This window comes from Neopsephotus bourkii, unplaced genomic scaffold (genome assembly GCF_033783945.1).
Source record: "Neopsephotus bourkii isolate Nb327-2 ecotype Australia unplaced genomic scaffold, CSIRO-AGI_Nbou_v1 NB_1120, whole genome shotgun sequence".
Taxonomy (NCBI): Eukaryota; Metazoa; Chordata; class Aves; order Psittaciformes; family Psittacidae; genus Neopsephotus; species Neopsephotus bourkii.
This window is the reverse complement of record NW_026901606.1, coordinates 511138-535272: the sequence shown is the minus strand read 5'-3', so window position 1 is coordinate 535272 and position 24135 is coordinate 511138. Positions and strand designations below refer to the sequence as shown.

General features: G+C 45.6%; 1 protein-coding gene across 4 annotated transcripts in view; it reads right to left on the bottom strand.

The window, feature by feature from the left end:
• The window catches only part of LRIG1 (leucine rich repeats and immunoglobulin like domains 1), a 90724-nt gene that overhangs the window by 10068 nt on the left and 56521 nt on the right, over nucleotides 1-24135 (bottom strand). For all 4 annotated transcript variants that reach the window (XR_009726810.1, XM_061362305.1, XM_061362306.1 and 1 more), the window contains exons 4-12: nucleotides 21864-22001; nucleotides 20704-20847; nucleotides 18378-18521; nucleotides 17450-17593; nucleotides 12444-12587; nucleotides 8936-9016; nucleotides 3237-3308; nucleotides 1888-1959; nucleotides 70-233 (exon numbers count right to left, since the gene is read on the bottom strand). Coding sequence is in view for 3 of the 4 variants with exons in the window: in XM_061362305.1 (XP_061218289.1) it covers nucleotides 70-233; nucleotides 1888-1959; nucleotides 3237-3308; nucleotides 8936-9016; nucleotides 12444-12587; nucleotides 17450-17593; nucleotides 18378-18521; nucleotides 20704-20847; nucleotides 21864-22001 (1103 nt within the window). In the remaining variant the exon portion in view is untranslated. The remainder of the gene's footprint in view (nucleotides 1-69; nucleotides 234-1887; nucleotides 1960-3236; nucleotides 3309-8935; nucleotides 9017-12443; nucleotides 12588-17449; nucleotides 17594-18377; nucleotides 18522-20703; nucleotides 20848-21863; nucleotides 22002-24135) is intronic.

Below are 24135 nucleotides of genomic sequence, written 5' to 3'. Positions count from 1 at the left end.
GGCAAAGAAAATGCTTCCCAAGTGAGTCCTACCCCTGGTACAACCTCAGAACACAGAGGCAGCACTTACCACACACAAAACTTTCTGGCAGGATGGCAAAAATGCTCTTGCTTTTCAGTGACTCGGGATGGGCGCAGGTGGCCACCACAAAGGATTGCAGCTCCTTCTCCACTAACCACTGGGGCAACCACTTCAGCTGGCAATCGCAGAGGAAGCTGTCACTGTTTATGTGGCTGCAGGGGAACAGAACCAACACAAGCCTGCTGTGAGTCCTGCACGGAGAGAGCTCACAGCCCTTTCGTGTTAGACACATTTCTCCCTCCCCTCCCAGCATGGGTGGAAGGAAGAAAAGGACTGGAGGGTTGTCCTCGAGGCACTAATGATGTTAAATGCACACCACATTTAAACAGCATTTCATCTCCGCACGGAGCATCCCATTCCTGCTCTCCAGTGACACTCCCTAGGGCCTTATATTTATTAACCAATTTCCAGAGTGATCCCCAGGAAGAGATGAGCGATGCCAGCCCTGGCTGAAGTGAGAGAAACCAAGGCAGGTCATCTACAAGGGAGACACGCAGCAGAGGCACAAGTCAACAGTACTGCTCCCACTTCTCGTACCTAATTACCACTCGTGCTCCTTCTCCACCTCTGTGGTTTGAGCATATTTGGTGAGGACTGAATTCAGAACTTAGTCACTGAACAGTCACACTGAACACAGCAGGATATTAAGAGCACAGCAGAATCCCAGCACTGCATTGTTAAGAAGATGCAAGTCTCCAATTTATCTACCTGATAACCTCAGGAAATCCTTTAGTCTGAAACTAGCCAGGAAAGGGGAAAGGAAAGAAATGGACTGGAGAGGGAGGGAATGAGGGAACACAGGGATCTGATTCTCCAAAGTTGTTCACTTTGCTCGTCTACAAAGGCATACAGCCCCTAACACACATGATGGCATAAACACTGCTCATAGCTGCGAAAGCTCAGAGAGACCTCAGTATTTAAGACACCATACAATGCATTCTGCATGTATATGCCCCTATCTGACACCCTCTCCGTGGTATAAAGGCTCCTTCACAATATGTGAGATCCCACAAGCTCTTCTCTAATAAGATTAATCTTTCACCTCAATTTTGCTTCAAGAGCCACTGCAAAAGATAAGGTGGTTAAGCAAACACTGGACATGCAATGTTTGTCTTATTCATTCCCCAGTCACTGGTATTAAATGTCACAGCTAACAGCGACCATCAGATTCCCATTTCCAACATCAGGAAGAAGAATCTGAACCTGCCCGAATACTAAATCAGTGATTTCTTGTTCCACAGCTACTGCACTACTCCAGAGTGTAGCAATGCACTGACAATGGATTAAATATTTATGGAGAAGAGAACAGGAAACCAGTCAAGACAGGGAACAGTGTCTGATAACAGTGCAGAGCCCCAGCCTGGAGCACAAGCAGCAGCTCTGATAACACATCTGTATTTTTACACCAGAAGGCTGGATGACAACTGCATCCAGTTCAAATGGTGCTTATCACTGAAACGTCAGTGCTGTCTGCGAACCCTAAACACAGGTACAGCAAGGAACAGAGGGGCCACTGGGAACTAAATCAGTGGCAGTGTGAGAAGGAGAGATGGCCAACAGGACCTGGGCCGGACTTCCTGAGCGGAGATGAATAATTGCACAGATGCAAACGTGCTGGAAGAACCTGTTCAATGCTCTAATTTCACTCACTATTAAATGCAAGATGTTCCTGTGACATCTATCTACTCATGTGTAAAAATACCCTGCAAAGTGGCTAACTCCCCATTGGAAACAACGTGCTACTTCTCACGTCCAGGGCAAGAAGGATCCCTGCACGTTAATGGTGTGCACAGTGCAGTTACTCACAGCTGCCGCAGGCTCTTCATCTTGGCAAAGGCATCTGCTTGAATGGAGCGGATGGCATTATCCCCGAGGTTCCTGCACAACACAACCAAAGGCAATGTGAACAAAAGGGGTGCTATGCTTGTAGCAAAGGCTCTCCAGATTTAAGCAATGACTCCAGCACCAAGTAATTTAGCAGCTCTCTTAAGGCCATATGCACTTGTAGTTCATAGAAATGGTTTTCCACAAAACACTTCAATATTGAGTATTGCTGAACAATAGACAACCAACAAAAATGATGGGAATGAATCACTAAGTCATTCCATACCCCATCTTCTCACTACACTTCCTCAGCCTCAGCTACCTCCATCTTCCATAGCTCAGAAATTCCTCAGGCCCCTCGATAACCAAAGATAGTCAGGAATGTCGTATTCGAGGCTAGACCTTCAGCAAACATAAAGAAAGCAAATACTTGCACTAAACGGCATCTGAAAAGTTATTTGAAAGTGACATTTCTGCTGTGTCTGAAAACCACTGCAATGTTTCCAAAAGAAGGTGTTCTTAAAGGCTTCCCTCACAACCACTGCTGACTGGAAAACTCACCTGTCTTCTGAAAAAGGACAGCATCAGATTAAGGGCTCAAGTGCAGGACAGACAAGCAGTGCTTGCAGAGAAAATCTCAGTAGAGTATTAAAGTAAGGGAACCTTTATCTGGGAAGGTATCCCCCAAGCCAGGCAGCCCTAACCCTTCAGTATGCTCTCAATGGTCATCACATTTCATACCATCAACAGCCAATAAAACATCTAGAGCAATATCACATATACTTTAACTTGGCTCCATTCAGAAAGGAGATTATCCCTGAATTACTGCTGGAGTCATCAGCCTTGGGACACAGGAAAGAAACGACATCCCAGTAGCCAAAATGTACTTCCTGCAAATCACTGTAATGCAGTTGTGCTGAATGGGAACGTTCGGTGCCTGCACCATAAGCAGTCATGTGCAAGATGTGTCACTGCCAGAGAGCCTAGGGTCAGGAGGGAGCCGGGGCAAGGGAGGAGAAGAGGGCTACATCTGCAATTGAGTATTTTCACTGCTAACAGCCTACAATGCGCAAGTCAGGGGGATATTTATCCAGGAACAAATCACAAAATTAAGAGCATGCAGATTTGCCATATGTTCTGTAACTTTGTTCCTGGCACAAAAAAAGGCCAAAGTTGAGGCGGACTTATAATGAGAAGGAAGCAGGTGGCCCCCACAAATGGACTGGCTTCTCAGTTTACAAAGACACTATTAAATTGCTAGCAGATCTCTCAAGCAGCTCCTTTTGGCAGACCCCCCTTTCCCAAGCTCTGCAGCATGGTGGGTTACTCACAGGTGCTCCAGGGCCTCCAACCCTGAGAACGCTTTCTTGGCCACGGACTTGATCTTGTTTCCAAACAGAGTTCTGCAGTTTCCAAACATCCAGTGCCAGATAAACAGAAAGAAAATGGGGAGAGGGGGGTGCAGAAAAAAAGAAGGGACACAATTAGTGGGGTTTTATCTGATATATGCGCTCAGTGTAAGTCCTGGGAAATCTGAACTGTGTGGGGATTAAGAGGGCTGGAGTACACTCACTTTCTCGCTCCTGAAATTAAACCCTTTTATCTGTATTTGAATTTAATAGTGATGACAGCACAAAAGGGAATGTGCCGTATCATGTAAAAAGGCCAGTTTGCTCCAGTGCTTGGAAACCAGCTTGCTGAGTAACAGAAGGTCCCCTCTATATTCTTTGGAGTCTGGCTGCAGACAGGATTAAGTGCAGTGACAGTTTAACAAGATTTTGGTCTCTCCCTGCAACACTTTTCATTTCTGACTTCTTCCCAGATAGTAAAAGAGTGGTAATTTATTCACTGCTGCTTGGCCTGAACGGACATCATACACCAGGGCTGAGGGCTGGCTCCTGGCTGCATGTTTACACAGCAGCTCACTGAAGTGACTGCTGACTTCCTGCCTTGGCTTATTATAAATACAATACCAGAGTAACAGAATCATAGAATGGCTTGGGTTGGAAAGGACCTTAAGATAACCAAGATCCAACCCACTGCCATGGGCAGGGACACCTCACACTAGACCATGGCGCCCAAGGCTCTGTGCAACCTGGCCTTGAACACTGCCAGGGATGGAGCATTCACCGCTTCTTTGGGCAACCTGGTCCAGTGCTTCACCACCCTCACAGTAAAGAACTTCCTCCTTATATCTGACCTGATAATACAATACATACAATGATATATACAATAATAAAATAAATAATAGCCAAGTGGAAGCCGAAAAGAAGAAGAGAAAAGTTACTGTACAGAGCTGTGCAGCGTGCTTGCTTGCATCTGTGACCAGGGAGCATTCCTCTGAATCAGCACAGCACTACGCAGCAGCACGAGCGGGACTTATCAGCAGGCAAGAGCCAGCTGGAACCATCACAGGCCAGCTGCTATCTGCAGAGTAACAGCTCTCTATAAATATTGACCAGTGGTGACTGGCCGAGGGCAGGGCCCATGCGAAATGGACAGTGTCCTCACCTGCTTTAATAAAACATCAACCAATGTCATTAATCAGGACATGCTTTTTCTCTAAGGTTTAGCTTTCAGGTGCATCTTTTCTTTGTCCACGTGGTGTCCAGTGCAAGTCACTGCTAACACCTCAGGTTAAAACCTGCACATACAATCACAGAATAGTTAGGGTTGGAAAGGACCTTAAGATCATCAAGTTCCAACCCCCCTGCCATGGGCAGGGACACCTCACACTAAACCATGTCACCCAAGGCTCTGTTCAACCTGGCCTTGAACACTGCCAGGGATGGAGCATTCACAACCTCCCTGGGCAACCCATTCCAGTGCCTCACCACCCTTACAGTAAAGAATTTCTTCCTTATATCCAATCTAAACTTCCCCTGTTTAAGTTTTAACCCGTTACCCCTTGAGCTTTCCTTCAATATAGAGTGCAACCTACATCCACAACCCTAAAAGGCTCTAAAACTATGATGGTCCCTCCTCATGCTGCTGGCTGGGATACAAGATGAAGCATGTGCAGCCGTTACATGAGCAAATACATCTGCAGGAGCTTGTTGGGGCTTTCCACAAAGCACCCTTCCAATGTCAGGGTGATTTGGTGTCTCTACAGTGGCACCAGGAAAGCCCAAATTCTGTGTGGATGAAGCAGTGGATGCCACAATGGGCAGAAAGGAAAACCAGGTCTTATCACACCATAGGACAGTGAGGACTGAGACTCTTTCACAGTCTGTCCTTGCAGCCTGTTGCCTCTGGAGGGAATTTGGGTGCCTGCCACTGGGCATCACTATGACTGAGTAGGTCCTCACAAAACCAATCACACTGATGGTGGTATCATCAGACGATCCACCACTCTAATGTTTGAGTAGACAGAGAACTCCCAGCTCCACACAAAAGGTCTGTAGCCCCAGAGTCACTAATGTTGTACATCTAGAGCAAAACACTACCAAAAGCTTTGACTTCATCCAAAGCCATGTCCCAGCCTCTATAGTGAGACACACTTCAAACTCCCTCCTATAGGCAGAATCCTATTTACTGCATCAGAGTGTGTGGCTTTTTGGTTTGGACGAAATACCCTAAGCACCAAAAGGATGCGTGCAATCATGTGTGTACCATCATTTGCTAAAAAGGATGTTGTATTAATGAAGGCTTTGAAATATCCATTAAAATGATTAATATAGTAAATAATTTACTATATGCCAACGCTGGGTGGTGCCTGCATCCATACACACTAATTTCTGGAGCCACATTCCTAAATGAGGGTGTCATGCTGAGCTTGGGTTTGGTAACTGGGGATTTCTATTTCTTGTTTATGGTGGGTTCCTGAGTTTGAATATCAGCGATACCGATTATATCTGTCCATTTATCCATGCAGAGATAAGCAGGATGTCTGCGGATGTGACTACACAACGTATACACCACTTGTATACAAGGTGAGTACAGAGAAATACATAAGACACTGTTAACAAAGCCATGCCCCAGCAACCTTATTAAAATCATGACACCTTTCAAATTTCAACTAACCACTTCTCCCACTCTGGAATGGTTTGAACCCAGCGGCCCCCTTCAAAGGGCTGTGGCAGGCTGGAATGCAAAGGCAGTGGTATGCAGCTCCACAATTAGCCTGCTGCAGCCCAGGAACGCTCCTCTGCTGTGGGCAGAGCTGGGCACAAGCCTGCTCTCCCGGTGATTGCTGAAGTGTAATTACACACTAGGCACGCAGCAGTTCATTAGAAAGCAGCCTTTTCTCCTCCAGCCAGTTTTGCACCTGCAGGAAGAGCTCAGGCACTGAGTAAGCTATCAACAAACCGGCTACATTTAGCAGCTTGAAGCATTAGGGAACCTGTCCTTCCCTGGCGATTCCACTGCTGCTTTTTTCTGCTTCAGTGCCCCCCGACTCCCTCTTTCTTGAAGCAACATTTTAATTTAGCTGTGCTCTCCATCCCGGGGAGCTTCATATATAATGCAGGGAAGGCTGAAGTGATTGGCCTCCCCACCTCTCAGTTTAACACCTTCATTTCAGCCAACAGCCCTCTCTGCACTAAATCCTTTCAGAGGCTAATCTGTGCCACATCAAAGGGGAACGGCTTTTAAGGCAATCTCCACAGAGCTGAGGTGATTATTAATTCATTGGAAGGTCTCCTCTGAAGTGCCCATTTATTTTCTCTATGCTAATGCTAATGCTAAAGGTGGCTGACAGTTTAAACAGGGGCCCTAAATCACACAGTGAAATGTTTGCTGTAAAGGCTGGTATTTACCAGCAAGGACACTCACTTCAGCCTTAAGAGTTTGGGATTTACATGCAGATGAGCTAAAACAGACCTAAGCAGATCCCTTTAAAAGTGACCACTCTCAAGTGCCCCCAGAACTCAAGTGTCCCCAAAACACCTCAAGAAATACAATGAATTATTCTCATATTCTAAGGGTTTTTCTAGGCTTACACTCTGGCTGATAATGAACGATCCCAGCACCCTGTCTGGCCCACAGCAGGTTTGCTCTGTTAGATAATCAAACCAACTAAATGATCTTAAGGTCCTTTCCAGCCCTAACTATTCTATGATTCACTGCTGTCTGGTCGAGACCAGGCTGATCCACACACTCTTCCAAGCTATGAAATCTGCTGCAATCCCCCCCACAAACGATGTCCTTCCCTGTGCCCAGGCAGACTCAGGACTGACTGAACATGTATGTGCAACGAAGGACAGAGGAAACATGAATAAAGACGCAAACCCAACTTCTTTAGACTTGAGCAAGCCCTTAGTGCATCCTTTGCTAGCAGCAGACAAAACGTGACCTCTCTGGAGCCGTCCCTTGTTCTAGATGACAAACATCATATCAGGCCACAGCCATTTCACAGGGGAGCTCCAGCTTCTGCCCAGAGCTCCAAGCACACAACCTGCACAACCCCATGGCTGCCCCTGCTCCTCTCCTTCCTCCTCCCGCTCCTTGCAGTACCTCCTGGCCCCTGCCTGACCCCCACCACAGCTCATCTGTGCTCATTGCTCGTGGTTGCTGAGTCAATCCTTTTGCTGAACTCTTTCCCCCAGTGCTCTCTCCTCTGGCTTTTTCACCTCTCCCCTATTATCTGCACGAGCATTTCTAACACATCTCAGTGACTTGGGATCGCCACTTTTGCTCCCATGTCAGTGGCCACGTTGAAGGGATGCCCTACAGTGCATGTCCCACCAGGAGAGCTCTGTCTATCTGCTCCTTTCCTCTACCTTCTTTCCTTGCCAAATCAGCACTACAGGCTCACAATCTTATAGCCTGCAAATCCCTCTGGGAGCCTGTGCTCTCACTACCCGTCTAGCTGCTCACATGGCTTCACTGCCTTCTTCAAACCAGAAACTTCAGCAACAGCAGCCAAGGACTCTCCTACCCAACACATCTGCTCCTCTGCCTTTTTTCCAGCAACTCGTGGGAAGATTTCCCAACTCCACGTGCACAGAAATTCCTACCGGCCTCTTGTTCTCCCACAATTCTTTTACTTCCTTGCCTGACTCTCCATGCCCAAAGTCCTCTGCCTTCTGCCTCACTTGCAGCTACAACTTAGCTCCCCTCTCCTTGGATCCAGGCACTCCCCTTAGCAATGATCAAATGCCAGCTATGTCTGTGACTCCAAATTCCCCACGAATCCTGCCCTGGCTCTTCCCACTCCCCCAGGAGTCTCTAATGAGAGCATGACAATATACCGCCCGCCAGGATTCATTCTAGCCATCTGCTATCCATCGAGGTACTTTTACTGCACCTCTGGCTGTGCCATCTCAGCATCAGAGACAGTGTGATAGGGGGGTGCTGAGAACTTAAACAAAAGCAAGAGGTAATGATTAGAGACTCTTGATTTGTCACAAGCCATCAGAGACTTCTCTGGCAGGGCTGATTTATAGAGCTGATTTCAAATAGAACATGAACAAGTACAGAGCAATGTGAAAATACTTGCGAAAGCCAAGCGAGCTATAAACATTTGCAAGGCGCATGCTTGCCTTAGGTTTCTTTTTATCTCTATAAGAGCCTGTGCCCCATGGTGCCTTTTATTGTCGCTGCACATGGAAGCAAGCCCAAAAGATCACTCTCAGAGTATCCCACAGAAAAGAATCCTGTTTCAATCCTCTGTTGTAACAGGAAGTGGGGTGATTTTTCTCTTCTGTTTATTGTTACTTGCTGCATCAATCAGTGCTTCGCTGAAGACTGCGAGGGGTCTTTTCTGTTGCTGTTTAGTTTTAGAAAGAACAGTTGTGCTGAATCTGACAGATGAAAACAACTTAAGATTCTCTCTCCTGTGTCTCTGAACTACAGTATGTGGCACTGGCTGTTCACTGCTTTAAAAGGACTATAACGGCTTTGTATCTGGTTAGAAACACAAGTGCTTGATAACCACAACTGCACTCTTGCAGCAAGCCTGCAAAACTACTACAGCTCGGATTTTCTGATGGGTTTTATCTTGTTCCAAAGGGATGAGGGCTGCATCGGAGGGGAGAGGCCCACACACAACACAACTGCTTTGCACAGCTTCAAACCCAGGGATACTCACAGCTTGCTCAGGTTTTCTAGGCCTGTAAAGGCTCCATTGGTATCTTCTATTGTGCCCGAGATGTCATTGTGGTCCAGTTCCCTGGGGAGAGGACAAGAGAGAGCTCATCATCAATGTCTCAGTCCTAGGCTCACCAGTTAAAACAAATGGAAGAAAGATTGAGAATGCTGCAACAAAGAGATTCCCTTTTCCTCCTGTCAGTTACCACAAAAAGCAGAGTCCTGCAGCAAAGCAGCACTAACCACTTGTCCTGCACTGACCCATGCTGAGATGGTGCATTCCAAAGAGAGTTTTGGCTTTTTCCTAGCTAAAACCCTGTTTCTGAGACAGCAGCAGTGGCACATAGCTGCTTTTTAACAAGTAGGGTTCAGTCCTTTTCTTATTCAAACAGAAGGAGGAAAGAATATACAAAGTCCCCAAAACTAAATGAAACAGCTGTATTTAAACATTACTATCATGAATTGAGATAATTTTGGCTATTCCAAGGTGTTGGTCTATAGAGGAAGATGATTTGGTGTATTTTCTATATGAAGATGCATTTTTTTCTGGCTATGAACTTGAAAGCTCAACAAGGGAAAGCACCATCACCCCCCTCCCAGGAATCTAACTCTCTGTATAACCACTTTAAACAAAAAAGAAAGAGTAAAAATTCCTTTTTCAGAATGAGCTTCTTTTGGCTTTCAAATTGACCATCAATTACACGAGTCAAAGAGGTCTGAAGAAAAACAAGCACCCAGAACAAACACAGAGATCCACAAAAGCTGTTTAAACAGTCTAAAAATCCTTCCCTCCCAGCTTTAATTCCAGCAAGCAATGAACACCCAGCAACACAGACAGAAATTCATCATTTCTAGTGAGAAGTACAAAGAAAGGAAGAAAAAATAAATAGGCTTTGTTGGTTTTGTTACATCACTGGGATTGAAAACCCAGCAAAACCCCACAATAAAAGTAAACTTCACCACCCAGATAACCCCGTGAACCCTCAGCTACTCCTTTTGCACCTTTTGAAGATCATTATCAGAATGTTTCCAGTTTAAAATAAGAAGATCAAAAAAGAAGAAACAAACCCCCTGCGTTTTGCACCATGGCATGGGCATCACAGAGCAGCTTCTGGGCTGTGCAGCACCAATACACAGTAACCCACAAGAGAATAGAAAAGGAAGAACTCCCCCAGTTGCAGCACTGGCAGAGATGGGGCTCAGATTCCTGCTCTCGGTACCTAAGCTACTGCAGACTGTGCTTGTTTCCCAGCTTTGCTGTGAGAACTAAAGATGTGAAAGGAGAAGGCCAAAAGCCACAATTCCTGCATCTCAGCTGGCTTCAGCATGAGAACTGACTCTCATGTCCCTGGGGAAGCCTGGTCTCATTGTGGATGTCAGGGTGATCTATGCCAAAGGAATGGATAAAACTCAACATCCCCATGGGGTATGGGTGCACATAATGCTGTGGTGGCCTAAGAGACAAGTCCAGGAGAGACTGTTTGATGTGTTGACATTTTCAGCACCATCTGAGCGGGGCAGGAGCAAAAGCATCTTCCTGGAGCTAAGTTTCTGCATCACCCCTGTGGTTGTCAAGCCAATGACTGTTCTGTTTGGTTTACAGGGGCAAATCCCTTCTCAGACTTTTCTCCTCTTCAGTTCCACCACGGGCTACTGGTCTTTGGGCCAACAAACCCTTTCCCATGGCAGAAGCAGACAAGTGGGAACAAGCTGTAGAAGCTCCCTGACACACACTTTTATTAATTGACTGCCACACATTGTCTTTTCTTGAGAAAGGAAAAGAAAATGGGACTGCTTGTTCATCCAGAGGCAACTCAAAGGTTTAGTGCTCGAAAGGAGGAATAAAAACCTTTTTAACAAATGAGTGAAAATAGAGAGAAGAGAAAAAAGAGAGGGGTATTTTGGCCTGGTTCTCTTTGTATTCAAACTCCTCTCCCAGCCCCTGTTGCCAATTTCCTATTCTTTCTGGCTGGCTGAGCTTGAATGCTCGCAGCCTTGTTAATCATTGTGCTGTGAGGTCTCTGGGCCTGACCTCTATTTGAATAGCTCCACATTTCAGCAGTTTCACACCCACCAAAGGCTCCCCAACAATAGCCCATAATTAAAGCGTGCTCGGGTCTTTTTCACCAGGTGCAGGACCCAATAGGCCTTTCTCTTTATTAAATTAGAGCTCGCTCACACACTCCCCTCCTCTCCGCCTCCCCCCTCTGCCCTAGACATGAAAGAGTCTCCACATTCACTGCAGAGCAAAGAGAACTACCAGCTCCCCTTCCCCTCCATTTTTCTTTGGAAACCTTTAGTTCCGGTCTTGACAGCTGCCTCAGAGAGCTCCCTTTCTGAATGCCCAGTGCCTGAAAGGCTTTGGCTTCAGTTTAAGAAAAGGGGGGGAATAAAAAGCAAACAAAACCCAAACTCACTTTCCAGTCACTTCCTTCACTGTGAACTTCAATAAAGGAAAGTGTAAGATGCAAAATGTACTGCAAAGAGGGGAGACCTCTCTGTTCCCATTTCCTTTTAATCACTCAGGCCACAATGGGCTTCTGAAAAGGAACAGAAGTATTGGGGTTTCTTTTCTCTTTTGAAGAAAGAATTGAATCAGGCTGAACTCAACCAGCCTGGGAGCGCGGATGGTGCTGTGACACAGACTGTGAGAACTTTGAGGTGTGCCAGTTGAAGGTGCTGAGCTCACAGCCCCTGCAGGACAGCAGCTACAAATAAGGGGGAATGAGGCAACACAGCTGCAGGAATGGACAATTATTAGAATCGGACTCCCCATCTTCTGATGTTTCTAAGGCAAGCCCAGATGTTCTTCAATCTCCTGTTGGGTTTAACAGTGTGTAATAGTACAGTTCTACAGCTGCCATCCCAGAGGAGGTCAGATTGATCTAATGGTCTCTACTAGCCCGAGTATCTTAGAAGCTGGTATCCAGACTAGCAAGCTCCTTTCCAAGTATTACTTTGTGTCAGTGACTTTAAAAGTCTCTAGGCAATGGCCATAGCCACTGCTGGATGGATCATTCGGCAATTCAGTATTAGGGCACACGAAACTTTTCTTCTGATACCATGGCAACTACCTTTTTTTGTTGTTCAGGGGTTACCATGAAAATCAGATCCACAGAACATTTCATGACCCAAGTGAGCCCAATTCTGCACCAAAGAGAAAGAAAGACAGAAAGACTACTCTCATGGTACCTGCAACAGCTTCTTGCTCCCTTGGTTGAAAAGACTGCTCTGTCAGTGGTAGGAATCATTCCCTATTCCTCCTGAGCACAGAATGACCCAACCATAAAAATGGACTATAGAAATGGTCCATTTCTATGAATTTGATGAAGTTCAATTAAATAGCAAGAGAAATGCCACTGCCAGCTGAAGGTCTGAAATCTCAGGGGGTTTTGCTCAGTTGGGCTAGATTCCGTCTCACAGGCACCCAAAGCAACTGCAAACCAGAACAGTTTGGCACAACATGAACTGTGGAGGGAAGGTACGTGTTAGCTGACAGAGCGACTTACAGGACACGCAGGTTTTTGAGTCCCTTGAAAGCACCTTCAGCAATGTGATTGATGGAATTGTGGCTCAGTCGTAGCACGTGCAGTCCTCCAAGGTCTGCCAAGCTTCCCTCATCCAGCCTGGTTAGGTTGTTGTAAGAGAGTATTCTGAGGGGAAAAAAACAACAACAGCCCTTGTCAGTCCAACCAGTATTCGCCAAACTCCTCTGCACCAAGCAATGCCTGCCTCCCACAGCCACCTTACAGGAGGCAATGTGTACTGGGTGGATACGTAACAGCTTGATTAGGAAATATGGCTGCAGTCTGCAAATATTCCCACAAGACATCCATGGGGCAGCTTGGATAACCCTATGGGAAGAGGAGGCATTTCGTACCCAGCTATAGGGAAGTCCTCTACACAGGCAATAGAGGCTCCTCCAGCAGCAAATGAGAGCAATAACTTAATACACATGCTGTCAGGTTTAGCAGGGACAAGCCACTAATATGGCTAGGTTCGGGTCTGGGAGCACCACCCCTTCTCAGACCCCAAACATAGAGGTAACACTCAGACATCAGTCCTGGTTGTGCTCAATCCTCACTCCCATCTGGACTCCCTCTGAGGCTGACAGGACAAAGCCTCCCCACGCCCTGCGGGATGCAGATGCACTCTGAAGTTCACATGGGCTCTTGGCAGGGCCCAGGACTCCTGCATTCAGGAGGTGTCTTATCATTCTGCACTTGTGCACAGCAAGTCCCGGGCGCCTGGCTGTGGGTGCCTCCACAGCCTGCTCCACCCCAGGCAAGAGCCAAAAGCTTTTCACCACAAGGCAATTGAATGCTTCCTTTCATGCACAGGAAAAAGGCACCCCTTGTAAACCAGCCGCCTTCCCTCATGCTCCCCTTTGTGTATGGCCTGCTTGAAATCATCTTCACTTACAAGTGACTAATACTGAAGGGTTGGTTTTGTTCCTGCTTTCCATCCCTTCCCCTTGTCTGGATTATCTCTGGGTTTTGGAGATACTTAAGTGCTTACTCCTGCTGCAGTTTGGCAATTGGTGCGAATAAAGCTGGTTCTCTCTTGTAGCCTGTGTGCAGATGAGGCTTCTTGAGATCTGACACAGAGAGCAGGCCCTGGGAAGCTAAAACCCAGTGCAGACACCTCACACACTATGTAACCATCTTCTGTACAAGCAGTACAGCTGCAGCACTGGTGACAGTGAAGGCCAGCATGGCTCATCAAATGGGGCACCAGCAGGCAGTCACTGGTCATTGATCTTCAGCCTGAAGCATTCACCCACAGCTCCCTACTGCAAGTATATTCCTCCTCATCTCTGGATGTCACTGCAGCTGGGTAAGCCCGGCAGGGCTGCTGGCAGATGAGTGTGACCAACGACAGCCTTACATTTAAGTAGCCTGTATACTGAAGGTATAAAAATGTGGCATTCAACTACCTGCTGCTACTCGCATTTTCTCAAGCTTCTCTCTTTACAAAGGGCAGCTGCATTGGATTTTTTACCTCAGTCACCTGAGAGGACAAGTTAATTCAGAAGATGTGAGGATTTGGGCTGCTAACCTTCAGAAAGTGGAGTTACGCAGCTTTGACCAAGCACTGAAATCCCTCATTGTACAGGCAACAAGAAAAAGAGCCTCAACTGAATTCCAAACCTCCAGATTCCTGTTCTAGTACCACACATTAACAAGGCTGCTTAAAAATGGGTCTATGGCTGGTGTGAAAGTCAGTGCAAAGCCAGAACCTAAGTCAAAACAGACAATTGGAGCACCAACAGTCATTTACCTGGGAAATGAGCTGTCTGGCTTTTAGCTGGGTGAGTGACCAGAGGACAAGCTTCAGAATCATCACTATTAATGAACTTGCAGAAGCTATGGGACAAATACTTTCATTCCTAAAGAAGCTGCAATGTTAGCTATGAGGAACTGGCATCCTGTCAAAATTACATCCTCACCTGTGATGAAACAATTCTGCTTAAATAAAAGAAGTGTTCAAAAGGAATCCTAAAACTGGTTGAAATAAAATTATTTCCTTTTGATTCTACACAGAAGACCTCCTGCCACAACTGGTGAAGGCATGTTCCCCTCTGTTCATGCTGAAAGCACCTCAAGAAGGATGGATGGACAGCAGCAGTATTTAGAGGGCTCTCTCAATGACGGCAACCAGATGGAAGGTTTCAGGAGCTAACACACCTGACAGTGTCTCCCTTCAACATGGAAGGGTTCTGCTTCCTGCCACAGGACAGGACAGTTTGCATGTTTCCCTCCTCAGCAGTTTGGATTATCTGTGTTGAGAAGCAAGTGCTGCTTTCCCTACCTCATCATCCCTGTACCAGTGAGAAATCACGGGAACAAACAAGTGGGAACGTTTGCCTTCAGAGCCCTTTTGGCCTGGTGAGGAAGCAGGATGGCAGCACAGGGAGCAGCATGCCAAAACTGAGGCATAAAGGAGTTCACCTTTTCTCAAACAGAAACCTGTTGTGCAGCTGGAGCTCCTGCTGCCAGGCAGTTCTGGACAAGGCACATCTAACACATTTCATCCCCATTGACCAAACTGTAAATATAAAGTGAAAAGAAAGACCCAGCAGCCAAGACATCATTTACCTCTGATGAAATCCTACACTCTCACTGTGGATTTTTCCATGATGTTGATGCCCTAGCACCTGACTGCTGAATACAATCAGCCTTTTATCCTGCTCATAGCAAGGCAAAACCTCTCTTTCCTTGTAAGTTTTTACATCAGACCAGAGCCTTGCGGTCATATTTTCTCCCAGCATCTGACGGAGAGACAACTCTTCCTTCAGACAGTCACCCCCTTCCTTAGCACAGATAAGCAGGGGTCTGGCCACCTCTCTTTGAACTTTGAAGTTCATTGCCTGTACAACCAAAGAGTGTTTTCTGGTAACTGAAACCCAGTAAAGCTTTAGCAATAGTGGAGGTGAGCAAGGATCTTTTAAAAGGGACAAAATGTACACATTCAAAGAAGTGAACAGAGGCAGCCTAGATCTACCTAGTCCTTCCTTTCCTCACCCTTCAATTTCAGAGCAGACCTCTCCTAGAAGTGCTCCCTGGCTGTGGGAGTTTCAGTTAGGAGTATCTGATGGCTCCCTGCAGCAGCTTTACCCTAAAGGCAACACCTGCAAGAGCTTGTACTATTTTGCAGGGATCTGTGCTAACACCCACCTAATCGCCTTCCGAATCTCAGCCCATGTCATCTCTGGCCTCACACTCCAGCACGATCCTGTTTGTCAGGCTGAGCATGCTCCTGTGGCTCCTTCCACCTCACACCACCAGGCATTTTCCACATCTACCCCATCCTGCACCAGGCCAGGTGAGTGCTGCACTGGGTTTCTGCAGTTACTGCAGAGGATGGCCTCTAAGCCAGGACAGCTCACTGTTAGCACTGCTTGTTGGTAAGTGATCCCAATCCATACCTAACAAATACAGAATGTCAGCAAGACAGTCAACCTCTAACCTAAACCTTGAGGGTTTGCAAAGACAGTGTCAGGTAGTAAAGACAAGCATGGTTCTCTCTAAACAGCTCTGACATAAGCTCTGCAAGATGCAGATGGGACTTACCCAACCCATCTGAACCTAGGCTGAAATAAAGCTTCAACACAGACACCAGATAGCAGGTGCCCAAAAAAGCTCCCATAGCTATGCTACCAACACAGTAGTCATCTGAATTTGGTATTCCAGGGATACAACTGCAAGTGCCTTATGAAGGAAGATTCTCCCTTTATGATGCTTTAGATTCAAGCAGACCACAGGCATAGTGCTGATTCTGATCCGTTGCCTTTAGGATTTCTCTATTGACACTGCCCTAACTTAGTAAAACATCACTTGAGGATCTGCATGTGAAGGAACAGTTCTCCCTTGTCTACAGCAAGTGCCAAGTAAAGGAGCCCTTTAGGCACAGGCAGTTTCACAGCAATTTGGAAAATTAGGCAATTAAACAAGCACATATGTATTTAACTAAAGGGAAAAAAAATTACTTTCTTGTGCCCCAAAAAATCACCTGCCTGGCTAACAAATGAATTCTACAGCTTCTGCACTTAGAGGAATGACATGTGCCATGTCCACCTATCTCTGAATGCACATCCCAAAAGATTAGGGACTCCCAGCTGCGTAGGCAGATACCAACTGGCCTTCAAGCGTGATTCCGGACTGAGGCCTCTGAAAGCAGGAAGCTGTTTTACTCTACTGCTTTTTGGTGGATAGGACAACCCCTAACAATGTTTAACAAGAGATTTCTGAGCACCAAGCAGAATGAATTACAGTTCAGCTAACCACATGTGTCAAGTTCTCCAAAGAAAAAAGTGAATCTTTCCACAGGCCCACCAAGGGGATGACAGCTACTTCTGTAAATACTGCAAGCATCCATGTGTGCCTCTTCAAAAAGGCATTAAGCAGTGCCACAGACCCAAAAGACACCCTTGCTGTGCTGTCCTCAGCAGTGAGGCTTTCCTTCATTTATCAAAGAGACTGTATTCACAGCTGGAAATCTCAGGAGAGCAAAGTCAATGGATTTACTTTTCAACAACTGAGCCTTACAGGAAGGGTAAAGTATAAACAGGAGAAACAAGGAGAACTGCCTTAAAGGGCCAAATCTCTGCTGGTTAAAACCATGATTGCTCTTTGTAAATACAGAGGATAAAGCAAAGCTTCCTTCAGGCTGTGCCGTCATTATACGGCAGGCTGTGCATGTCTTGTAACTAGCTAGTTAGAAAGTGTTGGCAAACTGCAGCTCACAAGCTCTCCATGTCTTTTGGCACTGTGTACTTTTAGTGGGTTCTAATCTTTGTTGCTGGTGCAAACCTATTTTAATCAGGTCCTCTGAAGGTCACAGCACCATGAATAGTAAGGGCATCACTTAACAGGCCGCAGTTCCTGCATTTCTACAGGTCGATACTGTAAGAGCTGTAAGCCATATGATTGGGAAAAATCCTGTTTCCCCTTTCCTACCAATGTCACATTAGCATCAAACTCTGCCCAATCAACCACAACAGAAACCATCTTACAGCTCATGCAGCTTCTGACAGAAGCTCCATCCATCGGGGTTGATGCGGGATATGGAGTTGTTACTGAGGTGAAGCTGGTGCAGAGATGAAAGGCCATAGAGAGAGCCACTGTTTACCTCTGTCAGGCTGTTATACTCCAGGTGGCTGTGGAGACAAAAAACACAAAGCATTGACACGTAAGCACTGGCCAAATACTGAAGGATTTCCAACAAGGACTGGAATTTTAGCTATTCCCACACACCTTTCTACAAATCCATGTGGATATGTGCATGTGTGAGCAACCCTTGCGCAAGTGAAGAACAGAAATTCAAGGAAAACACAAAGAAAATGCCCAGAATGAGCTGGGGCTGCAGAGGTACGTTCCACTGCAAGTAAACTGTGCTTAAAACATCCCATTCAGGTTTGTATTTGCAAAGTCTCAGTTGTGTGACAGCAACATCCAGAAACACGCTGCCTTGATCACTTGCGACCACGCAAACACACTTGACAGTCACTCATGTTGGAAGTTTCAAGCATTTCTCTGCAATGACTGTTCAATTTGTTCTCTCATATGGAAAGAACACATCACTGAGATAGGCCAGCCTGGTTTGTGGGTATCCCAAGAGGCAGAATAATCGGGTCTGCAACACAGAGTTTCCGTGTACCACTCCAAATTTGCAGAAGCCACACAAGCTTTTATTTAAAGACCAGTTGAGATCCTATTGAATGTTCAAAGCCATACTGCCACAGCTTGAAAAACAGGACTCTTTTATTGAACCTGGTAAAGCAATGAGCTTCAGTAAAACGGGGGTTAATGAAACAGAAGCTGCTGTCAGAGCTCTGTGCATGCAGGACATAGAAAGGAGCACAAGTGTTCTCTGATAAGTGAAGGACATGATAAGAGAAGTCGAGGCTGTTTAATGAAAAAAAGCCCATTTCCCCAACTTACAGAACTTGCATCTTGGCTAGACCCCAGAAAGCCCCATCAGTCAACTTGCTTATGTTGTTGCGCTGGAGTTTCAGGACTTCCAAGCTGTCCAGTCCCTGGAACGTCAGGCCTTCGATCAGGCGGATGCGATTCCGGTTCAGCTCCCTAAAATCACGAGGGCCATACAAGTTTATTAAACCCCAGTTCTTTCTCACAAAAGCATCTGTGCAGCATACAATGGGGACAGCAATGCCAACAGCTCCTCTGTCAGCAGTTCCCAGGAGACAGCAGAAGCACACAGGAAACTCTCAATTCCAGAGCTAGGCAGGGAAGTCAGCTGGGTGTGATCCCTTAAACAAACTCGCACTATAGAGAGATCACACAGTGCAGCAATCCCTCTTCATCCCTCCTCTATCTGCATTTCTTTTAAGCCATTTATCCTTTTCATCAATGAAAATGATGAATTCACTTCATCTTCTCTCAGGCAGAGACACTGTTAGAAGCACACAGTTAAATATCAGCATTATTTCCCTTACAACACATGGGACTTAACAGCCCAGTTACAAATGTGCTCTGAAACAAGCAGGTGCCCTGAGAACTGTGACCCCAAGAGGAAATGTTATAGCTAAGTTTGAAAGGAAATCTTTCAGTTCCCCTGAAAGATTTCATGTTTTTCCTATTGTAAGAAACTAATAAAGAGTGAAACAAGTTGTTTCCAATAACAAGGCAGTCTTAGTATTTTGTACATACAAAGACCTCTAATTTGGTTCATTAAATTTCATTTCTTTCCTCCATGGGTGAGGATGGGGTCCTAAATTTTGGGAATACCTTTTGTCTGAATAGTAGTGTGAACATCTTCGCAACAAACACCTTTATCAACTGTATCAAAGAATCCTATGGATTGCTAGACCCAGACAGACCAGTTCCCTAAATTCAGGGGAAAACTTAACACAATGCACTAAAAGCCGAAGACAGAGCTTTTAAACCAGATACCTTTCTGCACACACAGGACTAACCTATGGGTGGTTCCCTCTTCAGTGTTTATGTGGAAGAAAACAGCGGAGGTTACAACACCAGAGCTTGTATTGGAAAAGATGAGGAAGCTGTAGAAACTTTAAGCTTGCTTCGTAACTGCCTAAAAAACCAATGTTGAACTTGCACTCGAGTGTAATTAAAGTCAAGTGATTAAAATCTTACAGGCCTAAAGACTCTTGCCTTACTGCACTTCCTAGGCTACAGCAAACTACGCTTTGTCGGGAAACATGAATACTACAACACACCAAGTCTGTATAGCTTGCATTTCATTCGTGTTTTAGGGTTAAACAACAAGCTGTGAGGTTGTCTTTAAGAATGCCAATTACTCCAACTTTCCGTGAAAACTGATTCTAAACAGATTGAGTTGACTCTCATTTTGCACAGGATGCAGTGGGTTACAAGCTCTCAGGCAATGGACAGTAACTTCTAACTGAGAGGCAACAGACTTTTAAGATGCATTTGCTACTGTGTCACACTGTGCAGTCCCAAACTAGCTATAAATCCTACATATATGCAAGCATAAATGCACACTCATTTCTTAGGCACGCCTTGACTTAAGGATTTGTCCCTCAATCAAGAGGTTGCCATTTAGAGGCGTGAGTTCCAGCAGCTTTTGTGGACTTTGTTAACAGAGAAAGGTTGACCTTTTCCCTATCAAATCTGAAGGGTAAACTGCAACATGCCTCAGGCTGGGCCTGTTTCTCCACCAGGAGCAGAAGGGAAAAACTAAACCCATTAGTGCTATTTTACACATAAAGCATATTTATAGCTGCAGATGTCTATGCATCCCCATGCAGCTCCTGCCATATGGACCACAGGCAGGACAACTATGTGTGTGTTAACTCATCTAGAGTGCTATTTTCTCTGCCCAAATATATCACAGTTTAACAACCCTCCATCACTGATTTTTTACCACCACATAAAGATATGTGTGGTCTTAAACTAACACAGTAGCTGAGCTCTGTCACTCGCAATACAAACATCTTCCAAACCTCTCTTGTGCCACAGAAACCAGCAGCTTTCAAGGGAATGGGTTTGTCTTGCACTGTTAAGTGCACAGAATGCTGATGTCTGTTGCAGCATTCCTCCCTTCATAACCAATCAGAACAGCCTGAAAAGCCAATGTTTACAAGACAAAAGGACCCTCTCCTAATGTGTTGCACTAGGTACTGACAGAGGACTACTGCATAGTGTATTCTAAGTTTTACAGACAGCAGGTGAGGAAGGGTGACATTTGCTGTGTATATCCTCAGGGATATTTTCTCTCCATAAAGTGTGCCTGAGCTTAATTACAGTGGGCATTTCTACTCACAGTTGTATTAGCCTGGGTAGCCTGAACGCCTTGACAGGAAGCTGAGTGATCCTGTTTTTGCTCAGACGAAGTGTTAGCAGGGACCGTGACAGACTATCAAAAGCACCAGGCTCCAGGGTGCTGATTCTGTTGCTCCCCAGGTACCTGCAATAAATCACAGCAGAAAAATGAACAGTTCAGTCAGAAATCTCCTTTTATCAGCATTTAGTAGGTCTCCAGACAGGCTGGTGAAATCACAGAGACGGCTTCAGATCACTTGGATTTCTGGTTGCACAGAGCACACTGCCCTTCCCATGCGACAGAGAAGTGCTGTGCACTTCCCAAGAGCTCCTTCATATCCTCTTATTTCAGCAAGGCAATCGGGAGTGGAAGCCAGAAACTGGACAATATTGCAGTGCAGGATGGCTCTATTCATTCTGCATTTTCCCCTCAGCATCTGCCCCAGGCTCTTTCTTACTTGGCCTTAGCCACAGAGGCTGCTTTTACAGGACAACAGGAAAACATCAGTCAAAACACCATTCTCTGTATCCTCTTACAACCAAGGGCAGAAATTTAGGTGCAAACTTTAGTGCAAGCAGATTATCTGTCTGCACCTCTTCAAAGGTACCTAAACCAGATTATTTTTCGTTTCCCTGAATAAGGAAGGTGTTACTCTGCTTAACCCCCAGTTTTCCTCAACCAACCAATGAGAGATTTCTGGTTTTAACATTCAGTAGTCACTTTGATGATGAAATAGTCATTCCCCCTTCCCTCCTCCCCTCGGACCCCCCAGAGTATCTGATCTGAGAAACAGCATATACACTTCCCATTGGAACAGAAACATAATAGGCCTTCTTCAAACAGTTCTTCTGGCTTGTAGGTGTGAAGACAACCACATCTGAAGGATGCAGGATACTTTTTCTATGTTGCACCATTGCCATGCAACATAATGAATAATAATCTGTATTCTTTACAGATCCATCAGAAACCAAAAAGAGAAGAGCTCAAAAACCAACCTGACAGTAGGGACAAAGTGCTGCCTTCTAGCTGTCCTTTGCACTTAGAAACCTAAGGAACAGCCCCATACTTTGTATGCTCATTCCCTCTTTTTTTAAAGGTTTGAGGCCCTTTCCTCTGCTGAGGTAACTCAACAAAAGCTGTTCCCAACAAGAAAAACTCACAGCTCCTTTATGTGAAGTCCCTGTGGAAAGCAGCCGTTTCGGATTTCTGTGATGTCATTGAAACTCAGGTCCAACGTTTCCAGGGAAACGTAGGGCTTCAGCTGACTTGCTTCAATGCTGCGGATCCTGTTGTGATGCCTGAAACAGACCGGAGGAGAAACAGAGACAAGTTAGTTCTCTTAGAGGAACAGAAAGAACACCCGAGGTTGCAGCAGGCCCAGAGGCCAGCGCCTGGGTCCCTACACTCAGAGTTACCGTGCTTCTTCAATAGCTGTCCAAGGAGAAACCCACACCAGAGGGATCTTCCTTAATCCCCATCTAACCATCCTATGGTTAGAGAGACTAGCCCACAGATATCTGCAAGCCTCCAGACACTTCTGTTATAGCACAATACCTTTTTTCTTCTACAGGACTATTGACTCCATCAGTTTTAATGTCAGAATCCCACAAAACTGCACTTTCAGAACAGATTTGTTATACACAGGGCTGGATTATAAACCCGCAGGCAAGGAGTGCTCATCAATGGTTTAAGCAACCTGTCAATGTTATACACAGAGAATGGGATTTTCCAAGCAGGAAACAGGTGAGTAAATCTCATCTTAGCAAGTTACAAAATACTGTTTCCTTACTTCCTATGGATCTTTCCAAAAGCTCACAGCTTTAGACTATGTTACAAGGGGCTGTAATGCACAGAAACATTGTAAGAGGGCTTGCAAATGATTCCTCATCTTTTGCTAGCTTTGTTACCATAGGAAAACTCCGCAGTGCCAATGCTGTGCCCAAGCACCCAGCTCAGACCCTCTAACTATCACCTGTGTTTGCTGTTTTACCAGCCACAGCCTGAAGGATTCAACCTAATGGTTTTCTTTAGAGAAGACACCACAAGCTGCTCTCAGCGTTTCCACAGCCATCAAACAGTCAAGTACCTCTAGACCCTATCTGTACTCAACAAGGTCTAAGTAAGAAAACCCTGAGTCCTTTCCTTGGACTCCTTTCTGGCCTGAATCAGTCAAGAGAACAGTAATCAATTAGAATACATTGTGCATTAGTCACAAGGAGTAGAACACATGCCTGCTGTGAATCTAGACCAGTCACTGATATTACTGGCAAGGCTGTGAGCGAGGCACTCCAAACAGGGATGCTCACCAGACACTTGAGAACTTGCTGAATAATAACAGATAGTAGAGAGAGCTCAGACGAGAACTGTGCCTTAATCCGGCTGGCTACCTACTGAGAAGACAGAAGAGAAGACAGCAGCCAGTGAGAGCACTCTTGAATGCAAACCGGGACATCCCAGCTCTTATGACAAAGCTCACTGAAACTGATGGATGAGCTGACCACAGCCTTCCAGGCACTGAAGCTGCTGTCTTCTGCAGTCCCACCCCCACTTCAAGCTCTCCCAGAGGTTCAGACAAGTCTCTTGTGAAGAAAACCCCTCCCCTCAAAGTACCAACAGCACGTGGCAAGGGACATGCTCCCCACACTGCGATCTGCTCCTTTACCCTCCCTGTAATTAAAACCAGACTGTTTCTCCACCACATTTGCTGACATCTGTAATAGGAAAAGGGTAAAAACTGCATCCCCAGAACAATTTGCTTGCCGGAGACTCACCCTTTAAACAGCCAGCACATCATCCCCACTTACACGGGCAAAGCATTCACAGAAACACTGCTTTGATTAAAGAGTTTAAATGCTACTTCACTGATTCATCATAGGCTCATTAAAGGACAAATTTTGCACCACTATAGCAATATGCTGCTAATATGATGCAAAAGGTACCAAATTAAGGGGAAGTCGTAACTCACGTCCCCAAACTTGTTATTCCACGGATTACAGGCAAACAGGTCTCTACAACCACTAACTGCATAAAAGGCAACAATATGACTACTACCCGAATGACCAATATTCGTTTACAGCTAGGAATGAAAACTGAATTTTCACATCCATGCACATAATAGGACTGATGACCAGTGAATTTAACTCTCACTGGAATTTAACTCTTACTTTAATTTTACTCATACAAGTAAGAGTAAAATACAGGGAAATTCACCCAGAATTTTGTGACCTCCATAGAGTCAGCACATGGACAAGGGGGACTTCCTTTCCCCAAGGGCTAGTTTATTTTGCAATGAACTTGACTGGTAGCATCAGCAAGTTCAAAAGTTTTAATCTCTCGCCTTCCCAAAAGAATTAAACCTGTGTTATGTGTGACCCTGATTCAGGAAAACAGCTCCACAGACAGAAGTGAAAACAAACCCCAAGCATGTTTTCT